Below are 13,666 nucleotides of genomic sequence, written 5' to 3'. Positions count from 1 at the left end.
GTAACAAAGAAAATAGTCTTTGTGTGTGGTAGATGTGCAGGTATAATAAACACTAGGAATGTACAGAAAACAGACTTCCTCAAATGCCCGGGGAGGGAATATTTAGTAGTTGATAGTTTCCATTAACTAGGTGAATAAGTCAGCAGTGGAGGAAGACGCTCAGAGCATAGTTGCATGAATAAGAATGAGCTGGGCAAAATTCACAGACCTACCTTTGTCAGTAACAAAGGACCTCTCTCTCAGTGAAAGACTGTATGATGCCTGTGTATAAACAGCCATGCTACACAGCAGTGAAATTGGGCTGTCACTGCAGAGGACATGCAAAGGTTTGAAAGAAATGAAGCCAGTATGCTCCAATAGATGTGCAATGTCAGTGTGCATGTCTGACTGTTTTGAATGAAAATATTGGATACAAGAGGAATCAATGTAGTGTACAAGAGAGAAGACTGTGCCAGTATGGTTATGTGATGCATATGGATGCTGAGAGCTGTATCAAGTGCTGATCTCTAATTGTGGAGGTAAGCAGTTGAAGGGATAGCCCAAGATGTGGGATGTGGTGGTGAAATATGATCTTCAATTGTTGAAGCTCCCAGAGGCAATGACAAGTGACTGAGACTTGTGGCAATTTGTTGTGTTTTGTCGTGGCCAGTGATAGTAAAACACGAGAGGCACCCATGCTGGTGATATGTAAATGTCACCCACTACACTGTAAGGTGGTTGGTGTTAAGGACATCCAGCCATAGAAACCAAGCCAAAATAGATGACAGGAGCAGCTCTCCAGTTCCAGTTAAACTATCTAACCCATGCTGTCGTAGAAAAATGGATGTTAAATGATGATAAATATTAAGTGAAATATTGAATATTGTTTCAAAGTTCAGTTTTATATTAAAACTAGCTGAATTTTATTCATAATCATGTAACTCATAACTGAAAAAAATTTCTCAAACGTGGCTGCATGTTAAGACGATAGCCTCCCAACCACATGGTTCTGATTTCAGTCCCATTGCATGGTACCTTAGGTAGGTGCCTCCTACATGCACTGACACTGCACATCTATTAGAGCAGGGGTTTTCAAACTGTGGTCCGTGGACCACAGGGGGGTCCGCAAGGACAAAACAGGGGGTCCGTAGACAGCAAAAACATTTTATGGGCAATTTGATTTTATATATGTTTATTAATCGAAATCTTTTAATTGACAATAAACCTATTTGTTAAATACTGTTAAATAAATAAATGTAAAAATATGTTATTTTAAGCAAATATTTATGTATAAATTTCATAAGCGTTTATAAGGGGGTCCCTAAGGTAAAGCCTGAAATATAAAGGGGTCCGCAAGTCAAAAAGTTTGAAAACCCCTGTATTAGAGCACGCTGGCTTCATTTCTTTCAAGCCATTGCATGTCCTCTTCAGTCACAGCCCAATTTCGCTGCCATGTAGCATGGCAGTTTGTACACAGGCATTATACAATCTTTCATTCTGAGGGAGAGGTCCTTTGTTACTATAGATTTGCAAGAAACTACATGTGTCACATCACCACTTGACAACCAGTATTGGTTTGCTTACATCCCTCTTAGTGGTTCAGCATAAGAAGCTGATAGAATAAGGAATGGGCTTTAAAAAAATTGAGTGTTGAGGTTGATTTATTCAACTAAATTTCTTCAAGGTGATACCCCAGCATGGCCACAGTCCAATCAATGAAATAAGTAAAAGACAAAACATCTTCATCCATAACATTATCTTATCACTACTCGTACGGAACATCAGATATTCATCCAAATAAATTTGCCAACATTTAATCTTATCACTTTTTAAACTTAAATATATATTGATGCTCTAAATAACTCAATAGCCTAATTTTGAACACACCAACTGAAAAGTTTTTGTTGTCATATTAAATATTAAAAAGAGGAAACATAGCAAATATATTTCTGTTGAACCAAAACCATATTCTTCCTAACAGCTCAGTACATAGAAAATACAAACACCAATTTATAAGCATATACCTTTATTGATAACTTTGTGCAGTTCTAGTACAAATATTATAGTATTACCAATATGAAATATCGTAATGAATAACTCTTTTGGTTGTTTTCTTTGCTTAGGCTAAATCAGAACTAATAACACCGACACCTCTCTCATAAAATTCATGTTCAGTGGTTCTTCCATCAGTTTCAAATTCCAAAGTGAACAGTAACTGAACTCGGGCTGCATTCAGGTACACAGGAAGAGTAACTCTGTGTTCTTTCTTAAAAGTGTCATCTTTCCTAAATAAACAAAAAGGTTAAATTTGATATAACACAAAAAAATTATTTTCTTTATTAATCAGATTGTGTCACATAAAGATTTGCTTTATTTTAAAACTAAAATGATCTTATATATTTTTAAAAATATACTTTAAGCAATTCCAAAAAGCTAACAATTAAAACAATTCTACATTCGTGTATGTATGTGTATATTTCATATATATATATATATATATGTAAACAAACTGATATTTGCTAAAATTTAGAGTAACAAATAACTCCAGCTATTATTTACATTTCTGTGAAAGAGAAAGAGAGGGGGGGGGCAATACAAAATTCTGAAACAGTTATTTAAAATTGAAAGAATAACTTGGAGAAGGTTCTTTTTGGCAATACTTCAGAAATTAAAACCAATGGCAAAAATGTTTACCCCATTAGATTATTTGAGAAGAGGATAATTTGTTCATTACATAAGCAAGTGAGGAACACTGATTCAGCTAAACGTTAAATCTTTTTGTAACTATGTAACTCAAAAGCGTTGCAGTGCCCTCTTCTCCTTCAGCTTAACAACAAGCAGCATGCTTACTATTTATCTTCGTTTCCATTAGTTTTACTGAATAACTCGTTAATTATTCAGTAGTTGTCATGCTTATTATTTTCTGTAAATAAGTTGAGTTGACAGAATTGTTACTGGACAGGAAAAAATGCTTAGTGGAAATTCTTCCAACTCTATGTTCTGAGTTTAAATTCTACCAAGGTTGATAAAGTACCAGTCAAGTACTGGGGTCAATGTAATTGACTTACTCCCCTCCCTAAAATAGCTGGCCTTGAGCTAAAATTTGAAAATTATTTTCTGGTATTAAATACCAGTTTAATTCTTTTCTTTTAAACCCAGCTGTAACAGTATCAAAGGGGAAAAGCAACATATGGGGCAACCAATGTACCCACTTCTGCTCACCTACCTCCACTGCCGCCTCTATAAAGAACTACATGCTTTGTTTCCCTTCCTTCTTTGTGTATGATATATAAGTGTGAATATATACATATGTCCATGTGAGGCATGTGCATGCATGTGTGTGTGTGTGTATGTGAGTGTACACACACACATGGCTGTGCAGTAAGTTTGCTTCTTCCCAATCACATGGTTCCAGGTTCAGTCCCACTGTGTAACACCTTGGGGAAGTGTCTACTATAGCCCTGGGCCAACCAAAGCCTTTGGTCGACGGAAACTAAAAGAAGCCCATCATATACATATCTATGTGTGTGTGCGTGTTTGTCCTCCACCACTGCTTGACAACTGGTGTTGGTTTGCTTATGTCTAACTTAGAAGATTCAACAAAAGAGACTCCTAGAATAAATATTGGGGTTGATTTGTTCAACTAAACCCTTTAAGGTGGTGCCCCCAGCATGGCTGCAGCCCAATGACTAAGATATATATATATATATATATATTTAATTAACAGCAGTTTGCAATGTTTCACTAAAAAGGAGACTTACAAAAGTCACTAAATGTGACTAGGGTGTTAGGAAAACACCTACATTGCTGGAAATAAGAGCTCTTATTTCTAGCAATGTGGGTGTCCCTAATAGCCTAGTCACATTTGTAATATATATATATTGGAGCCTGGTGTAGCCATCCGGTTGCACCAGTCCTCAGTCAAATCGTCCAACCCATGCTAGCATGGAAAGCGGATGTTAAACGATGATGATGATATATATACACACATGAAAATATTACTGATGAAAAACAAAAACAACATATACTCACTTGACCCAACGGAGTAAAGTACTGGGTAGATCTGTAGAAATAGTGGAGGATAAGTGAAGCTTGTTTTCTTTACAAACAGCACCTTGAAGTTTCAAACCTAGAAATAAAACAAATATTCTGTTCAGTAATCTTAATACAAATAACATTTTATATTTTAGTTTTCTATACAGGAATAGGTGAGTAGCTTCTACTGTAGAATGGTATAGTTAAGTTATGTTTTTTTGCAAGTTAATCAAGTTGAAATAAGCATATATATTTGCTGTACCTCAGCAATTGTGTAGTGCAGCAATGTCAAAAAGAAAGGAATAAAATACAGAAACATACTCATAGCAAGCTCATCCAAATATGATCATGGAAAAAGTGAATGTAAAATCAGCAAGATGGTATGATAGATGCAGTTGCTTAGTAGTTAGAGAGTAGATTTAGTTATAGCTGTGTACTGTTCTCCTTGTATTAGGTTAAATACTAAATAACTAGAAAGCTGAATAGTTAGCTATTGCTAACTTATCCAAATAAAATACTTGCTCTAATGTAACCCTTTAGTACTTAAACCAGCCATACCAGCTGAAATATTCTCCCTGTTTTGCAATGTAACTGGCCACATCCAGCCTCTCACACTTACTCTACAATGTCATTCTAAAAAGAAACAATTACATTATAGAAATCTCAAAGCAATGAGATAATGCATGATGAATTCAAAACAACAAGAATCATCATCATGTAATGTCTGTTTTCCATGCTGACATGGGCTGGATGGCTTGACAGGAACTGGTAAATCTTGGGGCTGCACTAGATTCCATAGTCTGTTTTGGCTTGGTTTCTACAACTGGATGCTCTTGCTGGTGATACTAACCACTCCACAGTGTACTGGGTGCTTACGTGGCATCATCACAGGTGTTTTTTAAGTGGCACCAGCACCCACAACTATGCTTTTTACATGGAACATTGGTTTTAGGCTCTTAATTCCACTGTGGTGGCAGTGTCTTCAAGTCCATCAAAGAGTCACGTGTCTCAAGTCGTCTGTCATCGTTTTTGTAATCAGTGTTTCGAGATCAGCCTTCAAAATCTCATCCCATGTCTTCTTGAGTCTCCTTCTTCCACAACTTTCTTCCATTTTAAGTGATCGGCACTACTTTATGCAACTGTCTTCATCCAACTGTATCACATGTTCAAACCAGCACAGTCTCCTCTCTTGTACATTGCATATAATTCCTCTTATGCCCAACCTCTCCCTCAATACACCAATACTGTTGTACATGCACACTGACATTGCATGTCCTGCAGAGCATAGCAACTTCATTCCTCTGCAGCCTTCCCATGTCCTCCACATTCAGGGCCCAAATCTCATTACCATGCAGCATCGCAGTTCATATACATGCAACAATCACACAATTTTCCCTTCACTCAGAGAGAGAGAGAGAGACCTTTGATTGCCAACAGAAGTAAAAGCTCTCTGAACTTCCTCTATCCTATTATTATAGCACTTAAATATCACAATTAACAGAGTAATCTGAATGCTAAAAACTTAATTTTTTTCATAATTATATATAAGAAAATATCAAACCTGTTAAAGCAAAACTGCAATCATCAGGTGAAGGTGGTGTTTTTCCAGTCAAAACTGAAACCTAAAGGAAAAATAAAAAGTAAAAGTATTCAAAATGGCACTTTTGCTAAGCATCATTCAAATTAATAATTACACAAAGAAAATTGCTGCTTCTTTTATACAGGTATAAGCATAAAAAATTCATTTTGGCAACATTATCAAATGAGAGGAAGATATCTTTTATTCTCTTGAATAAAGGATTAAAGCTAGATCATGTGTTTAAAATAGTGCAATATCAAAATACAACTGTATGTATTAGGTTGAATAATTTACAATAGAAATAATGACATTAAATCAGTTCACGTCATCAGTTTCAAAGAACAATTATTAAACCCAAGCATGATAGTAAATAAAAGTCAAGACAAAACTAATCCTAGAAATTCAAATATTAATACATAAATCTAACTACTTACATCAAGATGTAATTCTTCCAAAGACCAACTGTTAGCTTGTGCTACATACTGGCGTGTTGCTGTAATATAGGCCTCAGGGATAAAAAGCTTACCAAGCCAAACATTGATATTCTGTGAGAAGAGAGAAATATTTTATTGTTTTAAAAATTACAACTGAATAAATTTTTGAGGATGGATATGTAACCCAGCCTATACCCAACAGGATTAGTCGAAAAGAAATGAAATTTTTCCTTAAAATAAGTTTTAAGGAGATATAAAATGAAATGTGGTGAATTAAACATCTTGTATAATTAACCTCTTGCAGACAGGAAGTGGTACTGGCTGCACCAAAACACTGTGCATGAGCAGTGTAATGTCTCTGTGCTCATGTTTACAAATATACCACACTGAGAAGAATCTATAAACACACACTAAAACTCCACGCATGAAAAATTATGTAGTTACTGAACGGCCTAATATCAGTACACAGCACCGACTGTCAGTACTAAATCCGTCTGCAAGGGGTTAAACAAATTTAATTATCCAACAAGGAATAGAATTCACAATTAGATTAAAAATTCATTAAAAAGTACTTTTTTAAAGTATTGAAAAATTCTAAACTTCTATCACAACCCCATAGTTGCACGAGTCATGCTTCTCTTCTCGTGACACACATATTAGATATGGTTTCTTTTTTTTGAAAGATAAATTTTGCTGATCCAGACCATAATTTTCCATTTTATGTTTCTGCTCTATTGGCTTACCTAACATGACTACCCCTAATAAATAAACATCCAACCCATGCAAGCATGGAAAGGTGGACTTTATATGATGACATAAAGTATGTGTATTATGCATATGCTCATTGTACTCTTTCATGTACAAATCAAATGAAAAATAATGTATTTGTGATAAATGATCAAAATAATGTTTGAACCCACCATGCAATAAACACCAAAAACACAAAGCAACATTTAAAATTTAAATTGACACTACATTTGTTATCATCCTTTCTTTACACTTTTGGGAAGTTCGTATTTACCTTTAGTTCCTTAGCTCCACCAGAACTTGTCTGTGTAATAATATTGTGAAGCTGTTTCACTCTCTCACTAAAATCTGTAATCCACTGAATGACAGTTAAACCACTGGGAACAGTGTATCTTCTCCAAGATATAGGAATTATACCTACAACAAATAGAAAGCTTTTTAATAATATCAGTGAACATAGATATGTTATTTTGCATTAGTTATTTTGTTTTACTTATTTGTTTATTATATTCTAAATAGAACACTAATGTCAAAAAGCATAAGAAATTAGAAACTACTTAACCAGGGTCTTTTTTTGATAAGGGAGTATAGATAGGGAAAAATAATGAATTTCAGTTGAATTATATTAACTTTTAAGACTTTTACCTACAAAGAGAAATCTAAAATTATGATGACTAAGTAGTAATTAGTTAAAATAAAAGAAATATAAATGTATAAGATTTGATTGAATTTCTTCTCTACCTTTAATGAGGTCATCCATCATTGAGCGGTGATGATTAGTTGGTTTCTTCTCTCCTGAACACACCATCATAATATCAGTTAGGTCCTGACGAACATCACTGAGCAAACGGCATCCAGCATTGACTTCACGTTCAAAGAATCTAAACAAGGGATCTTTAATGTTTTCCATTGTTCTTTTCAAGGAACCAAGGCTCTAGAGATGAAAAAAAATGTTGATATGGTTTAAGAAAAACAAAATTTAAAATATAAAAAAATCCATAAATGTAATCATTTACTACCCAATCTATTGGCTATAAACTCTTAAGATCTGATCTAAATATTTAATTTAAGGTCTTCTTTCTTAACAACCTAAACAAATGTAAATATGAAAAGACACACACACAAAATGAATGCTGTAAGGATATTAGAGAAGTTATATATATATATATATTAATTGCTCAAGCATTGAAAAAAAACATACTCCAAAACAATTTCTAAACAACAAAAAATTTACAATAAAGAATTCAGATATTTAGGGATATCCTTACTGAGATTCAGAGATATCCTTACCGAGAAATTTGGTAAATTATTTGAATTACTATTATTCTAAAATAGATACATATAACAATCCTTAAATATTTTCCAAATTGTAATATAACCAGGCATGGAAAATATTTAAAGAAAAACAAATAAAAAATAGAAATGAAAAAAAATATATATAATTATATAACTGAGATCAACATTACCTTAGGCACAAGCTGAAGCCATCCAGAAACAGATTTTTGCAGAGTTCTCATCCAAGCAGGACGCCCATCAGTTAAACGTTTCTCATTTTGTTCAATTGATGTTTTAACAGCTAGGTCTTCATCTTCCAAAAGCTGCATTCTCATTAATTTGGCTATCATGTCAGAGCCTTTAAAGTTGAAATAAAGAGTACAAAATGGAGTAATTTACAACTATATTTTGGGATTATATCTAAGGACAAAGATGAAACAAATGGCTTCTTTTAACAGTTTCTACATAGTAGATAAAGCAGCTATTTATATTCAACCATACTTTTCTTCTCTCTCATACAAATGTTTCTGCAGAATGCCAAAAATCAAACTAAATTCATAATATGATATGTTATCATTTGGGAATAAGGTATTTCTTGGCCAGCCTCTATATAAATTCTATATATTGATAATATATTGATAATATATTGATAATATATTGATAATATATTGATAATATATTGATAATATATTACTTTCAATATCTTCTATTACTTTTGTAGTAGTGAATATTTGCTGGCATTAATAAGATATTTAAGCACATTCAGAGATCATCAAAGCATGATTGCACAAACAGGACCAAAACAAGTGTGTTCATCTGCCCTCAACATACATTTGTAACAATCTACCATCCCCAAAAGCATCTTCTAATGGCATGCAATGATTCTTTCATTTTCATGAAGTACTCGGCTGAAAGAATTAAGTGCTACATGTTTAAAGAAATGTTAACGCTTATTAATCTTACCTAATTTGGTCAATAAGACTCGTTCAGCATTGTTAGGTAAACCTAACCATGTTGGAGATTGTCGATCAGTAAGAGTGCTTGTGAACTGCAAGAACTGCTCTCTTCTACAACACAAAAGCCAGACGAATTTTCTTGTAAAAACAACAACCTTAAAAAATTCTCTGTAAGAAAGATGCTCACCAAAATAATCCAGATGTAAACTATAGATACTAAAATCTAATAACCTAAGCCATAGAAAATCTTTAAAATCTATTTAGAATCTAGTAACAAGTAAAATTTCATAAGTACCTAAATTAAATTACCATCTGGTGGGGGGGGGGGGAATATCAAGTGAGGAGTAGATCTTAGTATGTAAAAAAATAGTAGACAGCATGTTAGGAAATGAATAAAAATAAGCATATGCCCAAAGTTACCAAAAGAAATGCAAGTCATAGCTTTTTTACAAGAGTAAACACAATTTAGAATTGGAATAGCAAGACATTGTTTTAATTACAAAATGGCAATGTTACATAAAGATGTGTAACAAATTTGGTCAGAGTTAATAAATGTTTAAATGTTGATATGAATAAATTCATCCAGCATCAATCACTAGACATGATGAAATTATGTAAGAGAAACATATTCAACTGAGATGATTGGTTGGAACATTTATTTTCTAAAATATAATCATAAAATCCAGCTGCTAGCATACTGGTCATTCAGGAAAAAAAAAACACACAACTTCCAAAATAAGTTTTCTAAAATAATACAGAATAGTACACAACTATGATTTTATTTTTAAAAATTATAAATGTATTCAAAGCTTGTAGAACTCAAAATACAACACATCTTACAGACATTCTTTGAGCAACTATTTGCTCTTCATAACATTGAATGTGAAACTATGCTTGCTTCTGATTTTCATGTTATGATGAAATATTCATATAACTTCATTCCCAAGCATATTTTTAAGTTCTTGTCAAGTAATGTTTACTGAGTTTAGTGTATTTGTTTTTAATATATATTATATGTAATTTTTGCCCAACTGACTGTACATCTAATGTAGCAAAGATATATAAAAAGTGAGAAAGACACAGCATTTAAAATTCAACTTTCAATTTCTTATGAGTAATGACAGTACAACGGTGTTAGTGACCATTCCTATATTTAGTAGTCTTTGCTAAAAGTGGAGGGAGGGGAGAGGTTTCTCAGGAAGTCAAAGGTCAGAAAATAGCTTGTTGTTATGGACACCACATAGAAACTAGTTCAGACTTGCTATATACTTGAAAATTTTTCAAACAATACAAAAAAAGATATAAATTAAATATTGAGCCAACAGTTACACATGTTCTCAAAGAACAAAACTACATTTCTCTCAGGTACTAGGTAGCAAACCAATATCCATACCAATTTATCAGATAAATACAATCCAACATAAAAACAATCAGTGAGATGCAGGAAACTGAGGGAAAATGCTTTGTTCTTTTCACAATCCAACCTATAAACTAAATAGTGAATAATCTTTGGATGCTTCTTTTTATTAAATATAGATTTCCAAAGTATATGATCAAGCTGTTAAATATCACCAAAACCATGGCAACCACCCATATCTTATGTTCACACTAGTATTGCTAAATCATAAAGCAATACAGAAAAATTTTAAATTTCTCCAAACCATTCCCACTATATGAGTGAAAAATTATAGGAATGATTTATTGTGCAGCAGATATTTTCCATGTGTACACCTACATAAAAACAAGAGTGCATACATAATATGCTCATCAGCTAAACAGAAACTGATTGACAAGAGCTACAATATACTGATAGATTAACATCATAGTAAGTAATTTACTGAGTACAGTTTTTTAAAGGTTACAGTGTAATCAGCTTTCACACAATGTTAAATATTCCACTAACATTTTGTTTCCTGGGATTAAGGTAGCTGATAAAAGTAATTAGAGTAGTGTCCATATACCCAAGAGAGTGTTACTGTTACAAAGACGCACCTTTCTGCACCCAAAAGAAGACCAGTCAGCTGACTGACAGGTTCAGCAACACACTATAACTCCTAGCTCACAAACACAATCTTTCTTCTGTTTTATGTACTCCTACTACAATGACCTCCATTCCTCTGAACTAGCCAGCTGCATTCTTACAAATCCACCAATGCACTCACCTCTCCTATTCTCATTAACCTTACTGTATAAAGGAGAATCTGAATTAAACCCTTTGTCCAATCAATCCTCTCTAGAGCTTTGTAGTCATATGGAATCCATCCCTCAGATTGTTGAAAATGAACATCAATCTCAGTTTAATAGAGTCTACAAAAATAATGAAGGACACTCCTCCTCTAGTAAATAAAAATTTCATAATAAAGTCTTAATAGTCATGTTCAAATACAAGTGTGGAGTATTAACTGATTTATGCAAAATTAATAGTCAACTGAATTTTACCTGACACCTTCTGGCATAATGATATTCTTGCCCTGTTGACCTTCAACATTATTTACCAAAACAAAGTCAGCATCAAAGCTCTCTGGTGTAAACAATTTATTCACAAAGGATGTCAAAAGACGCTGAAAAAAATAAATAAAATGAAGACTAGCAGTGAAATAAAACAGACAATTCATAAGAATAAAATTTTTTAAAAGTTAAAATGTCACTAACTCACACACACACACACACAAATAAAGAAGGCTAGAATTTATGGTACTTTAATACTGCACATCACAGACTATATACAAACCACATCTACAAACTACCTACATGATGAAACAAAAATACTAATGCTAAAAATGAATAAGTACCTGGATATATGAGGGGCACAACTTGTTACCAAAGGAGCTTCAATCCTCAGTCCTTGCTGCTACATGGAAAATCACTTTCAAACATCCAAATGCATATATAATACCCAAGACCACTACTACAAGAGTATTCTAAAAACTATCTCCTACTCATCCTAAATAAACGTAAAAAAGCAAAACACAAAAACAGTTGCAACATTTACTAGTCTCATTAACTTCCAATACCATGCTGGGAAGTACATCACCAATAATACTATAGAAATACAGCAATTGTTAGAATCTGACCCATTCCACTTTGCCTGCATCCACTGTGACCACCAGAATTCACAGACAGACAAGCCAGCAAGGGAGATTCTACACAGTTACTTTATCTCCGTCAGATCACACCCTACCATTTTAAAAAGACAAAACACATTGAACAACGTAGTTTTAAATAGATGTGAAGATGAGAGAATCATAGTTGGAATTCCTTAGATCACAGGCTTGCTTATCCAAGGCTGATCAAGGACTAAGCAACATGGATACAGAAATAATGAAGAGAGTGCAACATGTCCTGACTGTTACAGTGCATCCTGTATGATTCATTACAGCATATCAGAACATGTATGATCTTCTGTTAGTCTGGGGGAGGACAGTAAAACGACTAGAGAAACAGATCTATTGGTTGTGCTTGGTCATTCAACTGGCTACCTGTATGTCAGAGGGCTGTTCAATCAAAGCTGACCTGAAGCTACTCAACATACATCACAGAAAGAATTCAAATATTCTTACCTGATCAAAGTCATTATCGATTTTACCACCGTATATGCATTGGGAGAGAAGAGTCCTCATGGCGTCCCAAGGAACTTTTTCAGGCGGTAAATTGGTACGACCCTGCAAAAATATAAATTAAAATTATTTATCTATACCATCAAACATTTAGGAGAAGCAATTTCTCAGACAAAATTATTTGAACTTACCATGGCAACTGAGTCAATCCAAGTATCCAACATATCACAAGCAACTTTCAGGTCAGATTCAGAAAATTCATATTTCTTAGACCAACCAAGTGGTACATAACGCATACGCTCTTGAACAATTGCATGAAACCATGCAAGTAAGAAATACAATCGGGATCTTTCGTTAGGAGGCTATAAAAGGAAGAAATACAAATTTTAATCAAGAACAGTAAAAGCTGTCATGGATTTTTTAAATGTTATTCAATATTAAATATCATATTAAAATGATAAAAGTTAATTTTCTATTTTTAAAAAAGACATTAAAAATTTTTTTTAAATACGGGATTACATTAAAAAATAATGTATTTATATTGCCTTTTACCAGTTAGCAATAGTTAAGTGCCAGAGAGTATTTTCTCTGGCACCTAACTATTTTACATGTAGATAACATGTCTGGTTTTCACAATTGAAACAGGGAATGGCACTGATTTTCAGAAAGATGCACGGTTTTAAATAGATAAGCTGTCTTATCTAAGATCATTAAAAGTTTCTGGTTATGTTTGGTCTCAGAATTAGAAGTATAACATTACAATCATTCAATTACATTGCATCTTTTGAAATCTTCAGAGATTTTGCTCACATAACAGATCTATAAAAAGATTTTTTTTACTGAATGTGGAATATATTTTGCCTTTTAAGTATAAAAAAATAGAGAATATATAGAAGCAATCCTTTATATTCTGGATTTAAGTTCCACTAAGGTCAGCTTTGCCTTTCATCCTTTCAGAGTTGGTAGCATGAGATACCAGTCAAATACTGGAGTAGATTTAATAAAACATCCCTCCATAGCAGTCCTGTTTGCAACTGGTGTCCTTTTGTAAATATAACATCTTGACCATTAAAATCAGTTGCATACTTTTAATTTTTTTGAAGT

The 13,666-nt window shown here is 33.3% G+C and overlaps 1 protein-coding gene across 1 annotated transcript in view; it reads right to left on the bottom strand.

Annotated features, from left to right (window-relative positions):
• Window positions 1-1,988: 1,988 nt before the first annotated feature.
• LOC106883942 (cytoplasmic dynein 1 heavy chain 1) overlaps window positions 1,989-13,666 on the bottom strand; it is a 106,810-nt gene continuing 95,132 nt past the window's right edge. Inside the window, exons 82-92 of the mRNA XM_014935093.2 lie at window positions 12,754-12,924; window positions 12,566-12,667; window positions 11,445-11,566; window positions 9,013-9,116; window positions 8,241-8,407; window positions 7,516-7,708; window positions 7,049-7,191; window positions 6,028-6,138; window positions 5,576-5,636; window positions 4,012-4,108; window positions 1,989-2,264 (exon numbers count right to left, since the gene is read on the bottom strand). Of these exons, the coding sequence (XP_014790579.2) occupies window positions 2,099-2,264; window positions 4,012-4,108; window positions 5,576-5,636; window positions 6,028-6,138; window positions 7,049-7,191; window positions 7,516-7,708; window positions 8,241-8,407; window positions 9,013-9,116; window positions 11,445-11,566; window positions 12,566-12,667; window positions 12,754-12,924 (1,437 nt within the window). The 3' untranslated portion in view covers window positions 1,989-2,098. The remainder of the gene's footprint in view (window positions 2,265-4,011; window positions 4,109-5,575; window positions 5,637-6,027; window positions 6,139-7,048; window positions 7,192-7,515; window positions 7,709-8,240; window positions 8,408-9,012; window positions 9,117-11,444; window positions 11,567-12,565; window positions 12,668-12,753; window positions 12,925-13,666) is intronic.

This window comes from Octopus bimaculoides, chromosome 3 (genome assembly GCF_001194135.2).
Source record: "Octopus bimaculoides isolate UCB-OBI-ISO-001 chromosome 3, ASM119413v2, whole genome shotgun sequence".
Taxonomy (NCBI): Eukaryota; Metazoa; Mollusca; class Cephalopoda; order Octopoda; family Octopodidae; genus Octopus; species Octopus bimaculoides.
This window is presented reverse-complemented; position numbering and strand designations above follow the sequence as displayed.